This window comes from Thunnus maccoyii, chromosome 17 (genome assembly GCF_910596095.1).
Source record: "Thunnus maccoyii chromosome 17, fThuMac1.1, whole genome shotgun sequence".
Lineage (NCBI taxonomy): Eukaryota > Metazoa > Chordata > Actinopteri > Scombriformes > Scombridae > Thunnus > Thunnus maccoyii.
In genome coordinates this window covers 22,135,510-22,159,487 of record NC_056549.1, presented here as the reverse complement: position 1 = coordinate 22,159,487, position 23,978 = coordinate 22,135,510, and the positions used below count along the sequence as shown (strand labels likewise).

Sequence of the window (23,978 nt, the reverse complement as noted above, 5' to 3'; positions counted from 1 at the left end):
TGTACACATCTTCACACACACATCTTCTATTCAATCACATTGTGACACTTGCACACAGACACATATCAAAATGATAAACCACTTAAAAAGCAGCAGAGCAGATAACACCATAAATACACAATCTGAAAGCTATTATACAGGAAGGTTTCAACATATCTGTACATTACTAATACTGGACTAGATAGTCAGTTTTACATAAGTTAAATGCTCTACTAACACTAATGTAATATGAATTTGTAATGGACTATATAGTGTATTGACAGTACAGTACATAAATGTATATAAATACACTGTACATCTATAAACCTACAGCTAAGTGGACACTCTTACCTCTACATTACATCCTTTAGTGACCCCATTATAATCTGAACTACTGAGGAGATTATAAGGAGTTCTGGACACTTCAATCTCCCGAAGACAGCCAGCATAACGCTTCAGAGTGATCTCTGACCTATAAAGACATGAGCATTTTAGCAGAGACAATATAAAACTGAAGAAATCACAAACTCTGCAGACTTTCCTGTCTCTCAGCGGTGTAACATAATATAAAAAAAAACTGCAGTAAAGAAGCTGTTCCAGAAGCAAGGTGACATCTGAGCATCAACAACAAGAATAATCTGAACATGGTGTTTGTCCTGTCCACAGTGAACACGTTTTTAGCAGCATAATGCACCTTTTGTAACTATTTTCAGTGAGTTAGGGCTTTATTTTTGTAGCTCTGCAAAACGCTGTTTGCAGTGCTATGCAAAATTGGTAGCGACACTCTGCATCAAAAATACAATTTTGAATGTGATTATGACAATTATGCCTGTAAGACAAAATCATAAATGTCAGAAATTCCACCTAAATGTTGCTGAACAGACAAACACCACATTCAGATTACTGAAGGATAGAGTGAATGATTTCAAGCCGCTGTGTGGAGGAGCAGGAGCCTTCAGTTGCCAGCCGAGATACAAACATACGCATCGAGCGTGAGCTATACAGTGCTCTAGCATCAATGTGGCTAGCCTCATGCAGAGGGCCGTGGACAGTTGAATTTACAATATATCTGATTATGACATTTGTATATTTATTTATTTATTTACCTGGCTCTCTTGCTGTTAAGACAAAACATGATATTAAAGAATTAGCACATTCACAAACATCTTTAACTAATGACTCATCTAAACAAAAAGCGTTTTTTCTACTCAACCTTTACTGTAGGTTTAGGTTTACTGACAACATGAATGTATTTTAAAATACAACATATCAGACTTTGTCAAGGATAGAATGATAAAGTCCTGGACTTATTTCCGTCATTGTCCCTGGTGTTTTCACAGTCCATCAACCATTTAACCTGCTGACACACGCAGTGTTTTAATGACATACTAAACTAGAAGGTATGAAAATTATAATTGGTTGTGAAGAGGCTCATTGTACTTGATCAGCAATTAAATTTGAAAAAAAGTGTTTGTTTAATATCATTATTTATTAATTTTCAAAAAAAATTCAATATTCTCCCTTCACTGTGAAAACAAAATGAATAAATTATGCAATACATGTTATGGCCTTCTTTGCAATTAATACACATATGTGAGACTTAAATGAACACTGCAGTGTGTGTGCACCTGTAGTTTCCAATGGTAGGGAGCCCTCCAAAATAGATCTTCTGGTTTTCCTTGAGGTTCAGACCAGTAGCTGAACCCGGAGATATGGCCACTAGCTTCTCCTCAGCACCGCTGTCAATGTCCACTACGGTCACCGTGGCTTTATAAACAGTTACAGAGACATATATAATAATTGAACAGGCAGAAAGAAATAGTATGGTTTTGCACAGTTGATTCCATGATAGTCTAGTCAGGTCTTGTCAATTGTTTGATGAAGTTTGGATCCCACTAGTACAATGTTATAGAGTCTGTTCTGGTCTGATCAAGTCTGACTTTGAGTTTAATGAGCTAGTTTAGCTCATTTACTTCTCCCCTCTCTCATCACTGCTCCTTTTAGTCATTAAAACATGTGACTTTCCGTTTGTCTGCTGTTGTTCTGTACCTTGTTTCTTGTTCCGTGACATGGTAAGGGATTTCCAGCGTCCATCATTGTGGCGGTTAGCTGATATGGCACTACCAACCCCTGACCCGAGGTCACAGTTCACCTTCACCTTGCCCTCTGACAGCTCCAGGGACATAAAGTCCTTCTATAGAGATCAACAGCCGAGGAGAAAGTGTTGTGAGGTACTGACATTTAAAGCCCAATAACTGTATTCAGTAGCAATAAGTTGAAAAATGTGTATCTCCCAAGATTTGAACATTTCAAGAGCTAGGTAAAACATATTTTTAGTGTAATGTATTCATGAGTTTATACCAGGGGTTGAGAAGGTTTGATTATCCAAAAGGCTGAATATTACAACATAATAATTTAGAGTTATGAGGTTTCAGATTACAACAACACATTGTGGTCCTTTATTTTAAAATCTTATTATAAAAGCTTATTTCATTGGCACAGTTAGTGAGCAAAATTTTGCACACAATCAGTATACAATATATTAACTTTGTAAACTGTGATGGCCGCACCCACGGCCACATCAGCAGACTAATATTGTGGGTAATATCATGTCCACTCACCCTCACTTTGATTCTGCTTTCTCTATTTAGAATTAGTGTTTATTTGTTATTTTTATTTAGAGTTTTATTAGTATTTTCACATACATAATTTCTAGATGGAGCAGACACATTTAGTTAATTTTGTGCTGCCAACACTTAGGTTTTGTTATCTTCAACTTGTAAAGATAACAGAACCAAATATATTAATAATATTATCATACCTTATTATAATATTTTGAGTTGAGTTCAATTCTGTTTTGTTGACTTCTTTTAGTGTCCAATTTAGTTATTAATTATGATTTCTTTGTTCTTTTGCAGTTTGTGGGTGAGTAATAACCCACCTTTTAAAACTACAAAAATCTGTGTCCTGCACATTTTTTGTTTATTGTACTAAAATCATTTTGTTTACCAATTCTAAATCTGTCTAAGTAAAGACGTACAAAAATCTAAAACACATAATTTACACAACTAAATCATTGTTTGCCCTGACTGTCAACCATGATCTTTACCTTGGGGTTATCCTTTACATACATAGGGTTACTCTACATACATACCATATCTTCAGTAGCCAGATACATGAGCAGAGCTTCGGAGGAGAAAGTTCGGAACTTGAAGGTAACAGTGGAAACATTGGGGTTCCACCTCGTGGGTCGGCCCACTGCGGCGTAGCCTTCACCATCCAGCTGGACAGTCCCCTCACTATCTGAACGCTGGGGGCTAACAAACACAGGGAAGGTAGCCCACTTTAATACGGCTGTTTTCTATTCAACTCACAAGTGAGTTTGAAATGCCACATAGAATAGAATGAAAAGATGATGAAGTGGCCTCTTGAATATCAAAAGACATCCACAAGAAAACTGATTGACTACGGAACTGTTTTTCATCTCAGGGATGTGGCATAATAGGAGAAACAAATTTACATTTTATGAAAAATATTAAAACTTTAACTGTATATTTGCATACCTCACAACACATCCTTTACAGTCTCCATGTCTCTCTCTGTAGTTCCACAATCCAATAGGTTTACTATCCAAGAAGGTCTCCCCCATGCACCCTGTGAATGTTGTTGTTCTTACAGCATCTGCTTTCTAAAAGACAGAGAGAGAAAAATAATGATGGGGGAAAAGAGAAAGAGAGACAGACAGATTTTTGATGTTGTTATGCAGAACCAGAGAGACAGACAGATACCTTGACAGTGCCGAGTATTCCTCCCACAAACAGGTAGGCGTTCTGGTCTACGTCCAGGATGGTGTAGGCCGTGGGCGAGTTGGCACTGGCCGGGTTCGGCATCATACCAGCCATAGAGCCTTCCAGAGGATATACTGATATGGTACCATTCAACCCATTACTGGAAAGCGAGAAAGACAGAGCAAGGGGAGGAAGTTATTTTGTTTGCCAATCCATATTTCCTGGAAGACATTTATGACTGAACATATTGGAGTCACTTGAAATCAGCTTTTATGAACTCTTGGTGCAAAAGATGAATGATAGAAAGTGCATTGTGGAACCAGTTTGTAGCAGTGGGACCTCTGAGCTTTACAGTGCAATTAATCTCCCACCTTGAGTTCATTTCCAAAGCAGAAACTGCATGTCTGTATCGTGTGGGGGAACATTTTCAAGACTGATAGTCTGTGTGATCCCCTTGGAAAACACCTTTGGGAAATCTCTCAAATGGAAAGACATGGTGCAGGTGGGACGTCTGCTTGGTGTGAATGGGTCTTGTGTTGGATGGTCTATATACAGCACCACCTCAGCTTTCACAGAGAAAAACTGGACCGGCAGGATTACACTGTATCTGTGTAATGATGTGCCACGGGCTGTCAAGGCTGTAAACTCTTGATTTCCCAAGTGAAAAAACAATCTTTTCCTAAGCAGCATGAATGAAATGATGTCCTGTGGTTGTTAGGTTTCCTTATTTTTACTATTAGCATTGGTTGTTGTCGATTACATTAGGTTACAGTGAGTGCAAGGCGAATACATCAGGTCAATATTGAAATAACTAATATCAACCAGTCAGTGCTCCACACCCATATAGTAGCATATGCTGCTCCTTACTATTACATAAGAAGCACACCTCCAGTTAAATTGGATCTCTTTTAACACATTTTAAAACTTAAAATGTATACTCATTCTTACTGTTTAGACAGTGTTGTGCTGTATCTCAGTGTTTCTCCTTCCTTCTCTAGCTCAAAATATATATATACTCAAGAGTTTATAAAACAAATGATGCTTTTTATGTCAAATTTTGAACATAAACATATGATGAACCTGTGTGTCTGCTTTTTACTTATAAGTTGCTGATGTCTATCATAGAGTGGAGCTAGTGTGCATCTGTGTATTTAGATGTTTGCTCTACATTGGATCTCTTTCATGATGCCACTTTCAACGAGTGCTAATCCAATTTGCGTATGTGTGTGTTTGTATGTCTGAATATAATGTAACAGTTTGTGTGTGTATCCTGATAATGCTTCTCAACATTCATGTTTTTCTAAGATGAAATGTAGCTAACATCAATGTTAGCTTTTGATGCATGTTTGAATGACAAACAGTAGATGCGTATGTCTCTGAGAAACAAAAAGCATGTATGTGTGTGCACAATTCTTACCGTGATGCCTCTATTCTGTGCCAGTTCCCATCATGGATGGTGAGATGGGGATATTCAACTCTCCCCACGCCTGAACCCACATCCCAAAGGAAATTCACCTTCCCCTTGCGCATCTCTAAGGCCAAGAAATCAACCTGAGATACACAGAAGACATAATGCTGAATATTCTGTTTTTTGGAATTTGACATTATGCACATTGTTGCTCTTGAGATGTCAACATGTCAACATAGGCAAAAAACTGAACTGAATTCACCTGAAAGGAGAAAGGAATACCAGAGGAAAGAGAGGGAGATGCAATGAGACAGAAGATCTATCTATTTTATTTGGGGTCTGTTTCACTGTATCCAGAGCAATTCATCTAATTTTGAGCTGATTGTATTCATTTAGACATCTGATTAAACTCGCAATAAAATTTGCCTCACAGTTCAACTGCATAACTAATAAGATGCCATATAAAAAAGGTCAAATTAAGGTTTTTATTCAAGGAGGACATGCACTGAAGATCAGACCACACAAATCTCAACCAGGGGACATCAGAGACACCTCTGGTCAACAGATGTAAATTATGAAATTTTCACTTTAAGCTTTAATTTAATATCAAAACTCCAGTTGTAAAATTACTAGATAAGCTACTGTATGCATTGCCCTTACAGTTGCCATAATGCAATCAAAATGTAGTGTAAATAGCATGTAGTGTACTTTCTGACTTTTTAAAAATCATACAATGCATTGCTACGCTTTTGCCCCTGATTTGACTTATTCAACACCTATTAATGGTGATGCGAAATGATGATTACTTATAAGCGTCCGAAATCTGCATTTATTACTCACTACAGAATATCTTATAGAGTATTTATCAGGTGAAAATAGTGAATGAGTGAATGGTGGAGAGATTTCAGACTCTCAGCTCTGGCCTATTCTGAGGGTACAAAGTCTCAGGTTTTGACCATCTGTCTCTACAAGTGAATTTTCACAGTATCTTGCTGTATTTTGATTAATAGTCTTATGTATGAGCCAAAAACTTAATAAGAGAATTTTCGAGCATATGCTCTCATCTGGATGCTGTCTCAGAAGTACACACTCACACACACAGCATTATTATTCATATAGTATTATGCACAATTAGAGATTATAAGGGAATCACATTTGAAGACACAAATGACACACATACACACACATAAGTACACACACTTATCTTTCTAGTCTCTCTAGGGTAATGGTGATTATTCATTAGCACAGATCACAGGGCAGCATCGTTATTATTCAACTAGCATTACACACTATTAGTGAAATGTTAGAGGTGCACACACACACACACACACACACACACACACACACTGAGCATTACTATTCATGTGGAATTCTTCACTATTAGAGAATATAAGTGAGAGACACTCGCACATGCATGCATGCTCAAGTCTTCCCAGTCTGATGAAGCAAAGCAGTGATTTCTCAGGGGAAATCAGGCTAAAGCAGATAGCAACATAAACTTGTTGCTAATTGCTGCTGCTCATTAGGACACACACATACAAATACACACCTGCCCACACATAAACACACTTTGGGATTATCAGTGGTACCTTAACACAGCAGTGTGCTATGTTACTAGGGGTATTAGTGAGTATGTGTCAAGAAGTATTAATTATTCTCATATTAGACAAATCACTCTGGGATTATGAGTAGGCTGTGCATGTGTTTGTGTATGTGTGTGGTTGAGCGACAGAGGGAGGAACTTAAGTGTGTGTTTCTCTCTGTGCATGTAAACTTCTGTGTATGTCTACAGTCTTGAATGCAGGCATTTTTAAGTATGATAAATGCTACACAATTTACAGTGTGGAACCTCAACAATGTATTAAATATGATTAATGCTTTAATATGAAACAGTTAAAACATTTACTGTCATCTCCATTTTCCATTTTGTCAGCAATTATACCAGAGCCATTGTAGGGGAAAGTCCCCTCATGTTTCTAGCACAGATGGTACAAACCCTCAAACAACAGGACCAGCTCTTTCTTCAACCCCCCAGGAATGCTGGCCAACAAGACATCAGTGAGATTTCCAAATGTCTCACTGATCAGACCGTACACCATATCCTGCAAACAGCAACGATCGAGATAGGAAAACAACTAATTTCCTGCATTGCCACTAAACCAGACCACTGACCCTGCCACCTTTGACCCTTCACGATCTCCAAGAGCTAGCAACATGGTAAGACCAATTCACACCCCAGTGTGAGCTGATAGCACAACTTGGATAAACATTCCCCATATCATAACTCACCCCTAAGAACCAGTCACCCACAGAGACTAGCTAAGACCAACTTTAATCCGTGAACTCTGATTTTGGGACTCAAATAACTATCCAAAGAACTGAAACTAGCAGGCAAGCAAGCTAGCATAAAAGTTGCAGACAGTTCGCAAGTCATCACCACCAACAATATGGAGAACCAAGACTTGCTGCACAACATATCCATATCACACCCCAGTGACATACAGACACTCCTAGACATTTACCAGAACACTCCACAGCAAACATGTGGAGAGACACACACATGGGTGCATATCCCAGGGAGTCGGGGAGACGAGTCCCCCCATTTTCTGAAAAGCATGAAGTTGTCCCCCCAGTAAATTATTTCTAAATAAATGATGTAGTTGACAATATATTTAATAGAAGCCGACATAAACACAACATTTTTTGAAGGTTTTGCTTATGTATGTATTCTGCTCAGCGGTCTAAACCATTGTATATACTAAACTAAGTGGAAATTTGGGAATGAAGTGAATCCTGATATCTTTGCTTGCTACTGGACGATGTTTCCCAGATTCCATCTCTGTAGCACCTGTAGCACGTGAGTTGTGTCTTTAAGTGAGTGAGTCTAGTGACTCATGAACCCTGCTAAATCCCAACAAGGATCAAGCTGCTGCTGGAGGGTAAACAAGCAAATACTGCGCCAGCGGCTCTGTAAAGTAGATAAATATGTATAGTGATGGCCTAAAAGTGATTCATTAATATATATTCTAAACTACTATTAATGGCAAAAAAGACAGCAACACATTATGTAGCCCCGAAATTAGCAACAACCTGACCAGGCTCACTTAAGACGGATTGACCTTTAAGATTCACCAGCTATTCTTATGTTAGTGACAAGCCCCCCACCCCTCGCCCTCACTCCCTCAAGTTGTAATGAGATCTGCACCCTTGGACACACACAGACACACACAAATGGCATGGACCCCTGCCATTTGCAGTCAGACAAAAAGGGAACAAAGGACTGAAAACCCATGGACTCTAAAATGTAGATTTTTGTCCAAGGACAATTAATATTGTATGTTAGTATGTGTGTGTATATCACACTATGTTTCTGCTTCAGTTAGATTTGTGTTCCACTGCCTTTAAAACAGGAGATGTACCACTAACACAATTCTATCATCTTTGATAATACTAACACAATGTTTAGAACCATTCTGCTTGTTTCATTCTCACAACAATATCACAACTCACTCACTACTATCCACAATACAAAATTAGAAATCATCAGTTGTTATAAGACTAACATTCTTGATTAAAAGAGTGACAGCATTCAGGGGTTGAATTCCATGAATAGCAGGGGACTGACACTTCCCACCCCAGAAACCATGCTTTTCCCTTTTTGGCTGGTTGAATCGATGAGAGATGTGAAAAGGCTATTTGAAACCATGCTTTTAGCTGGTTGAATGTTGCTTTTTGGGGAAAAAATGGCTGGTATAATGTTGCTTTTTGTTGCATGAATGAAAGTGTGGAAATGCAAGTCTGAAGATGTGAGTCAAGAAAATGCTAGTTGAAACCAAGCTAGTCAGAAAAGTCTAGCTGGAAAATGTGAGTCATGAATTAACAGTCAAAACTAGGAGAGCCTAAACCAGGAGCTCCCCTCCCATGGGAACTTTTCCAAACCTGACTGACCGACTTATTCATCATTTCGAGATCCAGATTCAAGCTCCTCAACCCAGCACATCCAACTCCAATCCCCGCAAGAAGCCACCCCAGGGAGCAAGCAAGTATTTCTACAAAATCTCCATTAACTTGCTTGAACCCTTGTGCTTTCATAATTGGTAACTTTAATCGACAAATCAGAAATAAGCTACTGTACCGACGATTTGACTTGCTGCTTCTCAGGTCATCTCATCTGTCTATCAGGTCTCTCATATCAACTACAGAATAGATACTGCTGAATCATTCATTTCAATCATTCACTAACCAAAGCTAGTTTCCCCTTTCCCTATTGTCTTGTTTATAATCTGTTGTAATTGTAGTGTTAAGTAACTGTAGTTGTAGTATTAGTAATGAATGTGTGTCAAACAAAAAATGAACATGTTGGGGTTGTCTTGTGTTTTTTGGATATTTTGGCATGTTCTAACATGAACAAAGCTGATTTGTGGATTAAGATTATAGGTCAATTTAACTTTATACAGTAGCACTTCTGGTTATGGTTAGGGTTAAGAGAAACCTCCAGCAAAGAACTATAATGTCCACAAGTATTTTCTTTGTGTATGACTGTTTCTCTCAGCCTTACATATTCAGTATTGGAAGACAGTTAGTATCCACTAATGCAGTTTTGACAGTGGTATTTTTCCTAGACCTATACAGTCCACACATAGACAATTTTGTGTATTTGTGCTCATTTCTGGTGTATATACTGTACATTTAGTATATATAGTATACTTACATATTTAGCTGATCCCAGGTAGAAGAGCAGGTTATCAGGTGTGGTGGTTTTGACATGAAGGATGATGGTGTTGTATCTCCCCTTCCTGATATCGGGGCGGTAACTACGGAGACAGTCACCACCTGACGACACTGATACTTTGATCTAAAAAGAAGGACAAAGACAGATGAAGACAGTTTGCTCATGCAGTATTTTGCATCATACAGTAGCTTGCACCACGTCTTCAAGTATGCATTTGTATGTTATGTAGTTAAAGTCAAGTATAAAAACCAGGTTTTTTCCTGTATGTAGAAGATAGTACAACCACTGCAATTCGAAAATCACTTGCCTATTTGTAGAATAGATTTCACTCACCTTTTTAGGTGGGGATTTAAATAAATATTACATATTTCATACAAAATTCATTCCAAGGATCACCCCCCCCCCCCCCCCCCCCCAAAAAAAAAGCTGAAAAAATGCTTTCTCTTTCATAAAGAGGTAAATTATTTATTTTTTTATTTTTGGTGGTGTCTTCACAGTGAGTTTTCACACTGCCTGCACCTCAGTACTGTCTGTTGTTGAGTAAGCTTTTAGTAGTTGTCTTACATACTTTCCCCTTTAAATTTTACAAAATGAACCTGTCACAAATTAGGGATGCATGATATTATCGGCACGTCATAGGTATTGGCCGAGAAAAGCTCTGAAATGAAATGTTGGCATCGGCGAATTCTGCCGATTATGAGAGGCTGATATGTCACCTTCTCCAACGCCACCTGATATCATATATAAATGGATATATATTAGCTGCAGCATGGCCGGAGGGAAGCACAGCCAGCTAGCCTTGCTATATTGTTTATTTATGCAATTACACCGGAGAAAGCTAAATTAAAACTACAACCACTACAAGACCAGACAACAATACTTTAATACATTCTAATGTTATACAAATAAATTCACAGGTATTTGATTATTAAATCATGCTAAATGGTTGCAAAAACTATTGTTTTAGGGCACCCACTGCTTGAAAAATGATCAGATTGACAGTTGCACATTTTGATGTGTTAACTTACCGAGTTAGCTTGTTTCCTGGCTTGGTTGATCAGTTCCTTGATTTGTGAGATGTTTCGCTTCAAGTTGTCCTGCAGCTTTTTGATTGGCTGCAGCTTCTCCAACAGCCTATCAGCTTCATCCTCTAAATCTTTAACTTTGGCTCCTGCAGCATGGACTGAGGAGAGAGATAAAGTATAGTAGTGATACAGAACCAGTACAGTCGTTATTATCGTCAATGCTATATATTACAGCCGAGAGAGCGTGGAGAGCTTGCAGTGAGGAGTGAGGAGAGGATGAGAAATTATGGCAGCTGAGAAAATCACTGATATTACTCAAAGAAGGAGGCAAAATATGGAGGAAGAGCGAGAAAGATGGGAAAGCCAGTAAGAGCCAAACAATTAGTGTAGCTCTGCATTCAAAGAGAAGCTTTTCTACATGATTGAATATATATCATACAGGCTTGAAAATGGAGGAAGACAGAAAGACTGTGAAAGAGTTCCATGCTTTGCAATGTGTAGAGCTCTCATGCTCTAGCAGAGCAGAGCCATTACTAAAAGCAACTACTGTATACTTTATAGATATTAAAGATGCTGATAAAATTAATGGGTGATGCTCCAATACTGTTGTTGAAATCTGATTATAAACCAAAAAAATCACATTAATACAATACTTTTTCATGATATAATTTAAGTTATGACTTAAAATACTTAAATTATTTAATATAGCAAACCTACAAATGTCTAAAACTATATACAGGTAGGGCGTCAACATTAATCTCAAAATTACTTGGTAATTGCAACATGGTATTGGTGCATCACTTATAATAATAATAAGTGCTTATATTGAGGTAAGTGAAATATACATACTTATAGCTGTGAGGATTGAAAAAGGGGAGACAAAGAGAAAAATATTAGATCTTGGTTAATGTAGTCATAATTTGCCAATTTATGTGAATTACCCAGTATCTCCAAAAAGGAAAAACATTAAGGTAAAATAGCCTTATTTTCTATATTACAATAGGTGCTGAGTTTCATAGGTTGGTTGATCATTTGTTTAAGGAAATGCACATATAGAAGCTACAATATAATTCAAGTAAGTAAAGGAAAGGCACAAAATTAACAAAACAATTTTGTTACACAATAGTAGTTTGTTAGCCAACAAAAAGTTGTGAGTTAAAACATTTTTAGAGAGCAGTAACAGTTCTTGGTAGCTTTTCCTATTCATAAATACATAATTGGCATTGAAAAAGGACACAAATTGAGACAGGCAACTTTTACTAGACTGATCAAAATGCAACATTTTAATGCTCATTTTATTAAATTCTATCCAATTCTTCTGTTTTACTACGTAACTAGCTAATAATAAAGTACATACTGTTTTTCTCTGGGTCTTGGATCATCTGATTGGCTGCATTGACAGTGTCCTCCAAGTCGCTGTAGTTCCTCTGTATGCCACCAAGTCGCAGGTTCAAATCCCCAAGGCGCTCCAGGACGTCTATGGCTGTGGCATTTGCATCAGCTGCTACAGCCTTTGTGGCTGCTAGTTTAGCTGCTGTATCTGTCAAACAATGAAAGAACCAAAAACAAAAAAGGTAACCAAATTACATATGTTAATCAATGGAATTATCAAATTGGACCAATAGTTGGGTTTTTGATGTATTCAGGTGATAATTATGTGCTGATGGAGCTTTTTTTAATAAATATTTATGGTGGAATTGATGAGATGAGATGATTTTGTATTCTTGATTTTGCCTTGTTTTGTGATGGGGAGTAGTGGTTAAAAACAGACAAAAGACAAACAGAAGTTGGATTCCAGTTCAGATTTGGAGCAGTGACTGAGTTATATGAGTTTTATTCAAAATAGTTTTGAACTGACACTGCAGTTGAAGCAGTAGCTACTCACAGCTGTAAAAATGTAAAATAAATCAGAACATTACAGGAACAAATTTTTACTTTTTTATTTTTCTAACTTTTACATTTTCAGTACAGTCCAGAGTCACAGTTTGATTACAGTGCCACTGTTTGAGAAAGATTCTGTATGATTTGATTTTACCACAAAATTTAAAGTGTATTAATTTCTTGTATATTAACTGCCAAAACAGAGTACTATGCAGGGTAGTATATACTGTAGTTGATACATTAAAATATTAGTATGCAGCGTGGGACATATCTTCAGTTTTTTTTCTGCTGTACATCTAATCCAAGAGGTTGTATAAACAAGACTATGAAACTGCTCCTTGCAGCACAGAGAGTACATACTGTAGATGGATGGAAGGAGGCGAGTCACTTCTTCATCTCACTAAACCTCGTCTTTATGGGCTTCTCACCCCTGCCTCAGGGACGACTCTGTGCTTCCACTTAATATCACAGGATTTGTTGTGTAGATGCAATGAATACAAAACTTGTTTGATACAACTTATGGTTTAGATCAGCCTGTTAGTTGATTTTAGTGGCAAAGACTGAAACTGTAGTCATCACACTGGCGGATAACCTTTGCTGACCATCGCACCCAACCACACAACAAAATGTGGTTGCTAGGTTGAGTACATTCTGTAGAAATGAGCACACTAATCTTTTACTTTGCAGCAATCTGACTCATCATGACCTGTTACTGTTGTATTATTTTAAAGTCACAGGGTTTAAATTCACAGGGATTTGAACTGAAAATGAACAGGGTTAACCTCTGGGTCTCATCCATTTACAATTTGTAGTAGTTACATTTAACTGTTAGCTGTGCATTGATCCCAATGAAATCGTGTGTATCACCTCGGTTCAACAACCCCCCTATGACTGCAGTGCTTTTCTGTGTGTCTGTGTGTGTTTCTGTGAGTACTGACATGTGTCAAGTTGAGTTTACCAGAGCAACTGACCTCTATCCAGGCACTGCTATCGATCCACTCTCACTTTATCTCTCTCTCATGCGCACGCGCACACACACACACACACACACACACACACACACACACACACACACACACACACACACACACACACACACACACACACACATACATACTGTGTATTCGTGCAGTCATACCATTGGGGATAGCATTGAGCAGTGCCATGGTTCCGTTGACAGCTTTGAGCAGGTCTTTGGTTTTGTCTCTCGCTGCTTTAACTCTGTCCTTTAGCCCGGCCACACTATCTGCATTCTCTACAAACACACAAACACACACACAAAGTAAATGATGATGATGGTTTGATTTGAAGCCAAGACTGCCTACTAATAAAAACTCTTCTGTTACTTCCCTAATGGGGAAGAGTGACTGACAAAAAGGCATATGAGTCAGATGAAGAGTGACATTGATAACAATAAAACTTAATTTGTGTTTCTACTGTATATACATTATATACTGTAATCCATTCATCAACTACAGTTCCTTTTACAACAATTACTAGGCTGCATATTTCTTTGTACTGTCTGTTCTATACAGTATATGCATAAAATCTACAGTATGTACTGAATGAAACACATTGTACAGTATACACACATACAGTACACTCACAATACCTTTGACATCATATTGAAGTTGATTAGCTTGGTTCAGCAGTACGTGACTCTTCTGAAGGGCATCTTCAGCTGCCTCCTTCACTGGGACCTCTGGACCTAAAGCCTATACACACACACACACGCACACACACACACACACACAATGAAACAGTGCAAAATCTGTGACTTCACATGCCTTCACCAAAAATGCCTCCAGGAAAACTTGGATCCCACACATGAATTAAATACCTTTCGTCACAAATAAAAAGGTGCAGTAATGTGCATGCTACCTTTCTGTAAGATCAAAGCACGACTACTTTGCATTGCTAAATGATATTCTAAGAAAGGCATTCAACTGACTTAACTACTCTGCACATTATTTCTCCACCTTCAACCTCTTATATCTTTATTTCTTAGTCTCAGTTTACTCTCTATTTTTAATTCCTATATTCTTTTTGCCCTTTACCTCTTACTTGTCAAAGAAAATGAAAAGAAAGAAAGAAAGAAAGAAAGAAAGAAAGAAAGAAAGAAAGAAAGAAAGAAAGAAAGAAAGAAAGAAAGAAAAAGACGTGAAAAAATACAAACGAGGAGGATGAGTTGAAAGGAAATAGGTAAAATATTGGCAGAAAAAATTAAAAATAAATGAAATGGCACACAAGAAAAATGAAAAAGAATGAAAAAAATAGGCAAAGAAGAGTAAAAGAAAATCAAAGACAAGAAATGTAACCAAGAAAAAAGTAAACAAAAGGAGGAAAAAGTGTGAAACGAGGAGGAAAAAAGATGGGAAGAAGAGAAAATTAATAGACAAAAAAATAAAAGGAGAGGAAGAGGGAGATTTCAGGTGTGTGTAGCCATGATAGTGAAAGAGAGAAAGGGTGAAAAAGAAGAGAAGAGAGGGGCAGAGATGTGCTTTGATCTCTCAGCCACAACTAATGGAAAGCACAAGCTTACATTACTGTTACTGCATGCAAGACACAAACACACGTACAGCCATGAGCGCGCGCACACACACACACACACACACACACACACACACACACATACACACACACACACACAAACACACACAACCACTTTTGCTGAGAGTACACTTTCATGGTCTGCTTAGCTACAATGCTTGTACTTGGTACAGTATGTATACAATACCTTCATGTATGTGTGGAGCACCTCACTGTGAGGTAGATTAAATACAGCATAAAGATATTTGTAGTGAATATTTAATGCTTTTTACAATTGTGCAATAGAGAATGCAGTGAAAAAAATGGAAAGGAGACTACTAGAGCCCAGGATGTATTTCTCATAATGAACTGATAACATAGCAAAAACAATGGGTTACTTCATTAAAACCTAAAGGAAACAGCTATTTTGACCAGAAGAAGGAAATAGTTATTTGAATATTGGTATGTGTGTCTTCTTACCAGTGCTAATGCTTCAGAAGCCCTCTGTTTGGCTGCTTTTGCCTCTTTCTCTGCTGCATCAACATTTGCTTTAATGTTACCATAGGCCTTGAAGGCAGCTGTTGCATTGAAGGAGAGATTCTTAGCTTCGGCCAAAATACTGAGAGAAGAGAGAGAAGACCAAAGAAACAACATTTATCATGTGATTGTCAGGTTGTCAGTACTTTTCTCAAATTTCTGCAGTAACATCTCAGCCATTGTCTTTACAATTATCAAAATAATAAAATCAATTGACCAATCTCTCAGTCTCAAAGATGGAAAAATATTGAGACATGTCCGTTGCTCATCTTAAGTACCCAGCGTAATTTCTTAAGAATGCTTTTTTCTGTTGTTCACCATTGAGCAACTAACCATTATTCCTTAATAAATTACTGTAAGTGATTATCAAAACTGTCAATCCACAATCCACTGGATTAACAGACTACAGGTGCTATAGGTGTGAACATGTATAAATGTGTGAGAAAGTGTTTGTACTGCATCTACCCATCCAAAATGTCAGCAGATTCTTTTAGCTGCTTGGCATGTTCCTCTGCACTGTGCACGCGATCATCCAGGCCGCCATCACTCAAACCATTGGTGAGGCGACTGACTTTATCATCAAGCTGGTCGTGAAGAGGACCGAGTTCTCTTCCCATCTCCTCCAAATCCTACAGACAGAGAGAGAAAACAGAGGCTCTACTTACTTTTCTTGGAGTTAAGGTAGAACGAGTGGACTGGTTCATTTGAATAACTTTCTGTTTTTACTGCAGCCATAATGCATGTCTGTGGTTATATCCTAACTATTTATAATACTTGAGTTTGTACTTCTGGATTTCCTGCCAATAAAGCTATTTAAATTGAACAAAGAAAGGAGCAGAGACCTAAACCAAACACAGGGACAAAGAGACAAACGTCTGCTTCTAGTCTCACTTCTGTGCCTTTCCTCTTTCCTGATGTCAGACAGGTTGAGGCTTTCAAAGTATTATGTGCGTGTTATGCAGGTTTCTACAAGGCCATTTTTAATACCTCTATCTCCTTGTTGATGTTGTCAGAAAGCTGGTTTGCTTCATCCAGTAGACGTTCTCCCATTCCAAGGACCTCCTGTGCTTCCTGTTTCACCCCGCTGACTGCAGAACGTTTCCTCTGTAAGAAAACATAATATATGAACCATAAGTTGCAACACGTGAACATACATGTGCCTTATGAAAGTTCAATAACATTTCTAGGAGGTTGTGTAAAATTGCTTATTTCACATTGTACATTCATGTCAAAAGCTGCCTTTTCACTATTTGAGAACTGAATCATTTTGACAGTATAGAGCATTCTGAAATAATGTAATAGTATTTTCATAATGATGCATAAATACTTGGATGCCAACCATATACAGGAGTATAAGAGAGCGTGGAAGCTGCAGTGTCTTTGCTCAATTTGCTGAAGTCAAATCTAAATTATCAGAGAAATTATTCGTTTCTGTACAGATTAACTCTAAAACTCTACTTATAGTAAAAAGAAAACAATAACAGCAGTTAGTGACACTAGAGACACACAATTAGTGATCTAAATAAATAACTTGCTATAACTCTTGGGTGTAGTCTGAATATTCCACTTTTCTCACTGCGTAAAGCTTTTCTATACAGAGAAAAAGACTGCGGGGTCAAGGAGAGATAAAGGAAGAGTGTACTGTAATGTGTGAGCGATCACTGCACAATGCTTCCTCTAGGACATGTATAATAATCTTGGCGATAAATGCTTGTTGTTTTGCTCTGTTAGGAATCCGTAGTGCCTGTAAGCTTTTCTTGATGATGAATCACATGCAGAAGGCTTAAAAGGAAACTGAGAATAGGCTGAGTCAGAGACATGAATAGATGGTGAGATTTTCCACTCTCAAGGATTTTTTGAGTTTTAGGTACAAAACCAAAAGTTTTAATACTGGGGCATGGACTAAATACACCTAAAATAATCTATTGCTCCACAACTGTTTCTACAGTGTTTGGCATCATGGCTCTGTACTTATCACTTCTCACAGCAAACACTTCAATTTTGGAACATGTTTATCCATTTGCACATAAGAACACATGCAGAGATGTCTCAAGAAATGTTTGCCTGGCTGTTTTCTTTTGCACTTGAACAGAGTTTGGACATAACATCAACATGTCCAGTTCAGTCGACAGAAAGTGGACCAATCAACCAGCTCATTTGATGTGCAGGGCCACAACATAGGCTCCTCTGTGAGCCTCTGCGACACACGGTTACCCATAACACCCATAACAATTCCCATATATGCACAGAGGGAAATTCGGGAATGACAATAGCATCACAACCTACATGTGGATATTTGGTTGGAAGTGGGGCTGAGGAAATACTAAATGTGAACAGCAGCAGTGATGAGCAGTGCAGCAGCAGCAGTTTAGGCAGGGCAGAAGAGTAGAAGCATGACTTTGGTTGGCATCCTACACACACCAGTTTATTTACTCAAACATTTATCTCAAAATCTGTTCACAAGGTCCTGACTCTCCCTACCACAAAAAAAACAACATCCGTGGTTCAAGTCCACGCTGACCTTTGTTGCATGTCATACCCTTCTCTCTATCCCTGGTTCTTGTCTCTCTCTACACTTTCAACTGTCAAATAAAGGCAACAACTACAAAAAGATAATCTTCAAAAACAGAACTGTGGCAATTCAGTTATTGGATTTGTTGACCGTCAATGTTCTTTCCTTTATACATATTAATATTTTTACAGAGAGAAATTGAATATTTTTACCATTCATCAACTAAAGCAGCTGAGTTTGAAAGGTTGACAAGTTATATAATGATTGTGGGGACGTGGGCGACTATTTTTGGATAATTCAACATAAATGTGATAATTAGAAGGAGTAAAATACAGCCTAATAGTTTATCTTTTGCTTGTTAAAGTAAAAATCTAACATAATGTTCAAATAGTAAATCACTTATATAGTAGCACATTCCAATATACTTGGGAAAACAGTGACCGTGAGCATAGAAATTATTTTGCCTTCAATCACATTGCTTTCTGACTGCGAAACTTGTAAAATCTTTGCAAGGACACGTGTGTAGCTACGTGTCAGTGTGTGTATCTGTACCTCCAAAGCTGTGAGGTTAGCTTGGTTTTGTTCAGCCAGTGAACCGGCCAGCCTCGTCTTTCCCTGGGCAGAGTGAAGTAGATCCTGGGCCTCCTGGAGCTTCCCCTCATGGTCGGAGAGCTTCACTTTTATCTTGGGAAGCAGATGGGAAAGCATTAAGTTAAAGTAATTCATTTAGGCACATTGAAGACAAGAGAGTAAAGATTTAAGTTATAATTACCTCTGCTTTCAGGTCTTCTGTGGCCTGATGGGGGTCACCGAACAATCTCTTCACTTTCTGATACAACTCCTCTGCTAGCCTGGAAGGAGAAGGAGGGGGGGGGGGTATTAGATTATTTACGTTTACATTTTGGTCATTTAAAACAGTGTTATTCATGGCTTACAAAAGTGGAATAGTGGAATAAGTGTGAATGCAACATTTTAAAGAGAAGAGGGAAGGAGAGCTATTAGGATGCGTGACAGAGCCTCTGCTAGAGAAAAGACAATAATCATTCCATATGACTGAATGTTGAAATGCTGGAATGAAATTGCCGATTTTCTTCTATTGACTCCCCAGGCTAAGTTAGATTAAATTGTGACATTTCAAATATCGCTGCACTAATGTGTGTGTGAGTGTGTGTTTGCATGTGGGTGGGTGGGCGGGTAAAGCAACATGTGCTAATGTACACTGCAGCATGGCACACTATATTAATAACAGGAACAGATAAAACTGACAGAAAACGAGATTCTACACAATAACTAGAACTTAACCACTGCAGACATCATCGTCGTTGGTGTATGTGTGTGTGTGTCTGATGAAGATATACATTTTGCATCACAGCCACCATGCATCCAATTTAATGCAACATATACACAGAGCTGACAATACAACTATTCAGAGAGAAGCAACAAAAAAGAACTTCAACCAGTAATCAAGCACTGTTAAAGCTGCATTTCATCAATCACTCACTGCTTTACTATGCTTTTCTCACCCTAATTATATTTCAGACAGCCGATTAACATGCGATAGATTTTTTTGTGAATGTAAATTATTTACAGTGTTGATATTTAGCACCTTGGCTCTGACCTCATCACTCCCCAGATGAAAACACACAGCTAAGCTCAGCAGGGAATGGAGAGATAATAACTTCCCCCCCTAGGGGAGCATAGACTCAGAGCCTACAGGTGGTTTGTTAGATAAAGGTGGGCCTTGTAAATGAGCAGCAGCAGGTTACAGCATAGTTGTTAGGTGGGCGGAGTGGCAGTAAGCATGGCAGCAAAAAGTGAGAAAAACCACTATAATGGCTGAAGTACACCGTTATAAAAATGGTGCAAGGATGTGTTGCAGCGAAAAGAGAATCCCATGTGAGTGCAATGAGGGACTGAGGGCATTTGTAATGCAGCGTTTACTTCATTCCAAATGTTCTTATTACTGTACACTTCACTTGGACTTTAATTTTTGAAAAGCCTTCTCACTTTGGAAGCATTTAAAACAGTTTAATAACCATATGTTTACCATAGTGTCCCTTAATGAGCCTTATTTTTCACCTTCAGCATTAATTAAGACAACAAGGATCTAGTGTCCTCCAGTTGACATCACTCAGAGGACAATTTCACACAGTTTTAGGGATATATGCAAGGTAATGATTGGGTTTGATGAAACTTTAATGAACCCTGCGGGGAATAGCAAGAAGAAAACAGAATATAACTAAGTAAAAAACAAACAAGAGGGGTATGTAGCCATTACCCAACTGACTATTACAACGTTAGATAGAGATACAGTGTAGGAATGAAACATTACATTTGCAGTATGTATGCAACGTTCTCAGGCTAATGGCATACTAAAAAATATATGTAATATGGAGAATTTCAAACAGTAACTGTGCTAGTTTTGTTTTGTCATTTTGCTGAAGCGTCCCTTTAACATTTGTTGATGCTTGTGTTTTTCTCTGCTGCTCTGGTTGAAATCTCTCCTCAGGGTTCAGTCACATAATCACCCGCAGTCTGACAGACAAGTGATTCAGTGGCAGGGGCAATTTCTCTTTGTCTTTCCTTTTCTTTTACTCTCCCACTACAACTGTCTGTCCATCTGGCAGAGTGGTTCTCCCCTCCCTCTGTGACTTTCCTTCTCACTACACTTTCTTTGTATTTTTATGTCTCTCTCTGTTTCACCCCCCTACGGCGATACTTTTAATTAACTCATTGACCTCGTCAACAGTTTCTGCTGAAAGAGAGAGACAGAGAGAGTGAGAGAGAGAGAGAGAGAGAGAAAGGAGGAATGAAGAGAGTAGATTACTAATTCCATCAAATTCCATGAGAGAGAAAAAGTGAGAGCGACAAGGCTGTAAACACTTCAGCATCAGCAGAAAGTCATGGTTTTAGGATACATAACAATCCGATGTCTGTTAAATGCAAGGTTTTTACCTCTTATGTCTCATGTGTCAACAGAAAGGAATAAAAAAAAGAAAATTCCAGTTGTTTTGCATGATTTACTACAAATCACACATGCATTGACTTTATAATGTAACCATTTTGAAGACCATGATGTGTGGTGTTGTGCTTTCCATGGTAGTTTTATTTCTGTATGGTTTCCAATTTAAAGAAGCGTCAGACTCTTAAACTGCTTGAAGAGGCAGTGATAATGTAACTTTAAGCAAGTTTTAAGAGGCTGCTGTTTCATTTAAAAGGACCCATGATGTGTAGTTATGAAGTTAAAAATTGTTAACACATTAGTGTTTTAATGTAGTTAGTATAGTTGGAATTTTTTGGTTTACTTGAATTTGTCATTTTGCCAGTGTGAACATATCGCACACTCTAATAAGAAGGTGGGACTGAAAAGTATTGTTTCTAATTATTAAGGTGAATAATCTGTATATTCTATCCTCTGCATGCTGTTCTTTCTCCCTGTCATTGTGCATGTTCATGGAAAGATAGTCTGGTGGAGGAACATTCTGCAGAACGACAAGCAAGAGAGTGGAGTTGAGGAATCCCAGCAGGGACAAAGACAATCTACAGACACACAGGGTGAATGCATTAGCATACAGGTATGAGACACAAAAAAATAGAATAAAAAACAAAACAACAAGCAGGTAAAATAGTCTGGTTCCTCGAAAACAACGTGGGGAACAGGGGGTTCAGGTCAAATCAACCAACAGGAAGACTAACAAAAAGGAAACTAAATATGAAGAAATCTAAAAACAAGAAAAAAAAACCCTCACAAACAAACAGAAACCTCAAAACACTCAAACACAAAGCTCATTTTCCCTGTCTTCAAATACTCATACAGTATTTTCAGTCTGTTCATCAATGAAAATTGCACATATGGTCTTCTCATCATGCTTGTGTGCATGTTCAGAAATGTGTGAGCACACTCAGTGTGTGAGACAAAGACTAGTCTGTTTGCTAAACTCTCTCAAAATTGGTGTTATTGTAGTGTGTGGGAGAAAGATACATGACCTATGTGTGTATGTGTGTGTGTGTGTGCATGTGTGTCAGTGTTCATGTCTGTCCATACCCCATCTCCTCCTCGGCAATGCTCTTCTTCCCTCCCAGCTGTCGTTTTCTCATCTCGTCTAGCATGGCCTGGATCTCCTCCTTCATCTCCTTCAGGCTTTTGTCTGGAGTTCCATCTCTCCGCGAGAGTGTCTGGTTCAACTCAGCAGCCTTTGACTGGAGGTCTGGACACACAGACGCACAGAAACAATTCTGTGAGGCTACTATAGATGGACAGATTTAGTTCATGGAGTTGCAGTCGTACAAGCATTGAAAGAAAATTTTGATTCCCGAATCAGTTCAGGATTTATCTACTGTGAAAATTATAGGAAAGTACAGGTATAAAAGTGTCTTTGTCATGATTAGATATGTAGTTTAGAAGCATTGATAGATTAGCTTTACATAAAGCTGCATTAATAGAGTTTTGGTGCACTTGGAGGCAGAAGAACTTCAAAACAAACTCAGAGATACATAGTGTAAAATATTATATTATGGGATGCCTCATAACCTGTAACTTAAGTAAGACACAACACACATGTATCTGGGTTGTTTGGTAATCAGTACAGATTAATGGTTGAAGCTTGTTATGTGTAATTATGCTATGTTGTTATGTTGAGCTTTTAGGAAGGACGCCTGACAAAAATATTGCGTATTTTATGTTTGTGTTTCCTCTAGACTGCACCATCCTCTGTTTGGACCCAGGAACTGCCAAACCAGTCCCAGTCCATTTGGACTTATTTTATGGTCAAGTTTCTGGGGGGATGTGCCAAGTGTGGTATAGATGGAGGGGGGTTTGTGAGATGTTTGGAGGATATGCTGATTTTGAGCAGTTTAACATAACGTTAACTCTTTTTACATGTTTATTTATGTTTTTCCACTGTTAAGTTGTAATATTTATCTATTGGGTGATGGATAAATCACAGCAATAGTCTAGTTATTTTTTATTTTCTATTTAGTTATTGATTTCTTCAGTTTTGGCCAAGCTGATCTGCAGTGAAAATATACTGCACCTACTCCACTGCAAAAAGAAGAAGAAGAAGAAGAAGAAGAAGAAGAAGAAACTAGGACTCTTGAGCAGTTTAAAGACTCCCATTCTTTTTACCTTCACCACTCAACCAACCTTACAATCACCAGATAAAATTGTTAACATTAACATGTTAGTATACTATTGACTGCCATCAAGCAGACAATGAGGAACATTAGAATTAATTTGGAGTTGTGTTTATGGAAACTTGATGAAACCAGTATTCACTTTTATTTCAGCTGTAATTTGGTCTCCACCATATCCAGGTCTTTATCTGACAGATGTCTAACTTTCTGCACCAGTCACTAATAATGTCTGTGTGACGTTTGGAGTGGCATGGTAGTGTTTAGTGGGTTTACGCCATCAACCGCTCGTGTAACTTGATTTTAAAAAATCTGACCAGAGAATAGATTAAAAATATGATGGATCGAGTTGTTGTTTCACTGATGCTGCATCCCACGGCACTAAAAACTACAAACCAGATGTTAAAACATTTTGGAACAACATTGCCATTTATAGACAGACATCATCTATACATAG

The 23,978-nt window shown here is 38.1% G+C and overlaps 1 protein-coding gene across 4 annotated transcripts in view; it reads right to left on the bottom strand.

Annotated features, from left to right (window-relative positions):
* lama2 (laminin, alpha 2) overlaps window positions 1–23,978 on the bottom strand; it is a 206,596-nt gene that overhangs the window by 21,640 nt on the left and 160,978 nt on the right. Inside the window, exons 39-58 of one of the 4 annotated variants that reach the window (XM_042389960.1) lie at window positions 22,437–22,599; window positions 19,164–19,242; window positions 18,944–19,075; window positions 16,867–16,983; window positions 16,345–16,508; window positions 15,823–15,961; window positions 14,426–14,528; window positions 13,952–14,068; window positions 12,290–12,472; window positions 11,782–11,787; window positions 10,936–11,090; window positions 9,887–10,030; window positions 5,185–5,318; window positions 3,768–3,927; window positions 3,543–3,667; window positions 3,134–3,296; window positions 2,029–2,173; window positions 1,608–1,746; window positions 1,086–1,097; window positions 331–451 (exon numbers count right to left, since the gene is read on the bottom strand). In XM_042389960.1, the coding sequence (XP_042245894.1) occupies window positions 331–451; window positions 1,086–1,097; window positions 1,608–1,746; window positions 2,029–2,173; window positions 3,134–3,296; window positions 3,543–3,667; window positions 3,768–3,927; window positions 5,185–5,318; window positions 9,887–10,030; window positions 10,936–11,090; window positions 11,782–11,787; window positions 12,290–12,472; window positions 13,952–14,068; window positions 14,426–14,528; window positions 15,823–15,961; window positions 16,345–16,508; window positions 16,867–16,983; window positions 18,944–19,075; window positions 19,164–19,242; window positions 22,437–22,599 (2,501 nt within the window). The remainder of the gene's footprint in view (window positions 1–330; window positions 452–1,085; window positions 1,098–1,607; window positions 1,747–2,028; window positions 2,174–3,133; window positions 3,297–3,542; window positions 3,668–3,767; window positions 3,928–5,184; window positions 5,319–9,886; window positions 10,031–10,935; window positions 11,091–11,781; window positions 11,788–12,289; window positions 12,473–13,951; window positions 14,069–14,425; window positions 14,529–15,822; window positions 15,962–16,344; window positions 16,509–16,866; window positions 16,984–18,943; window positions 19,076–19,163; window positions 19,243–22,436; window positions 22,600–23,978) is intronic. The other 3 variants (XM_042389962.1, XM_042389961.1, XM_042389963.1) reach the window with 3 other exon arrangements.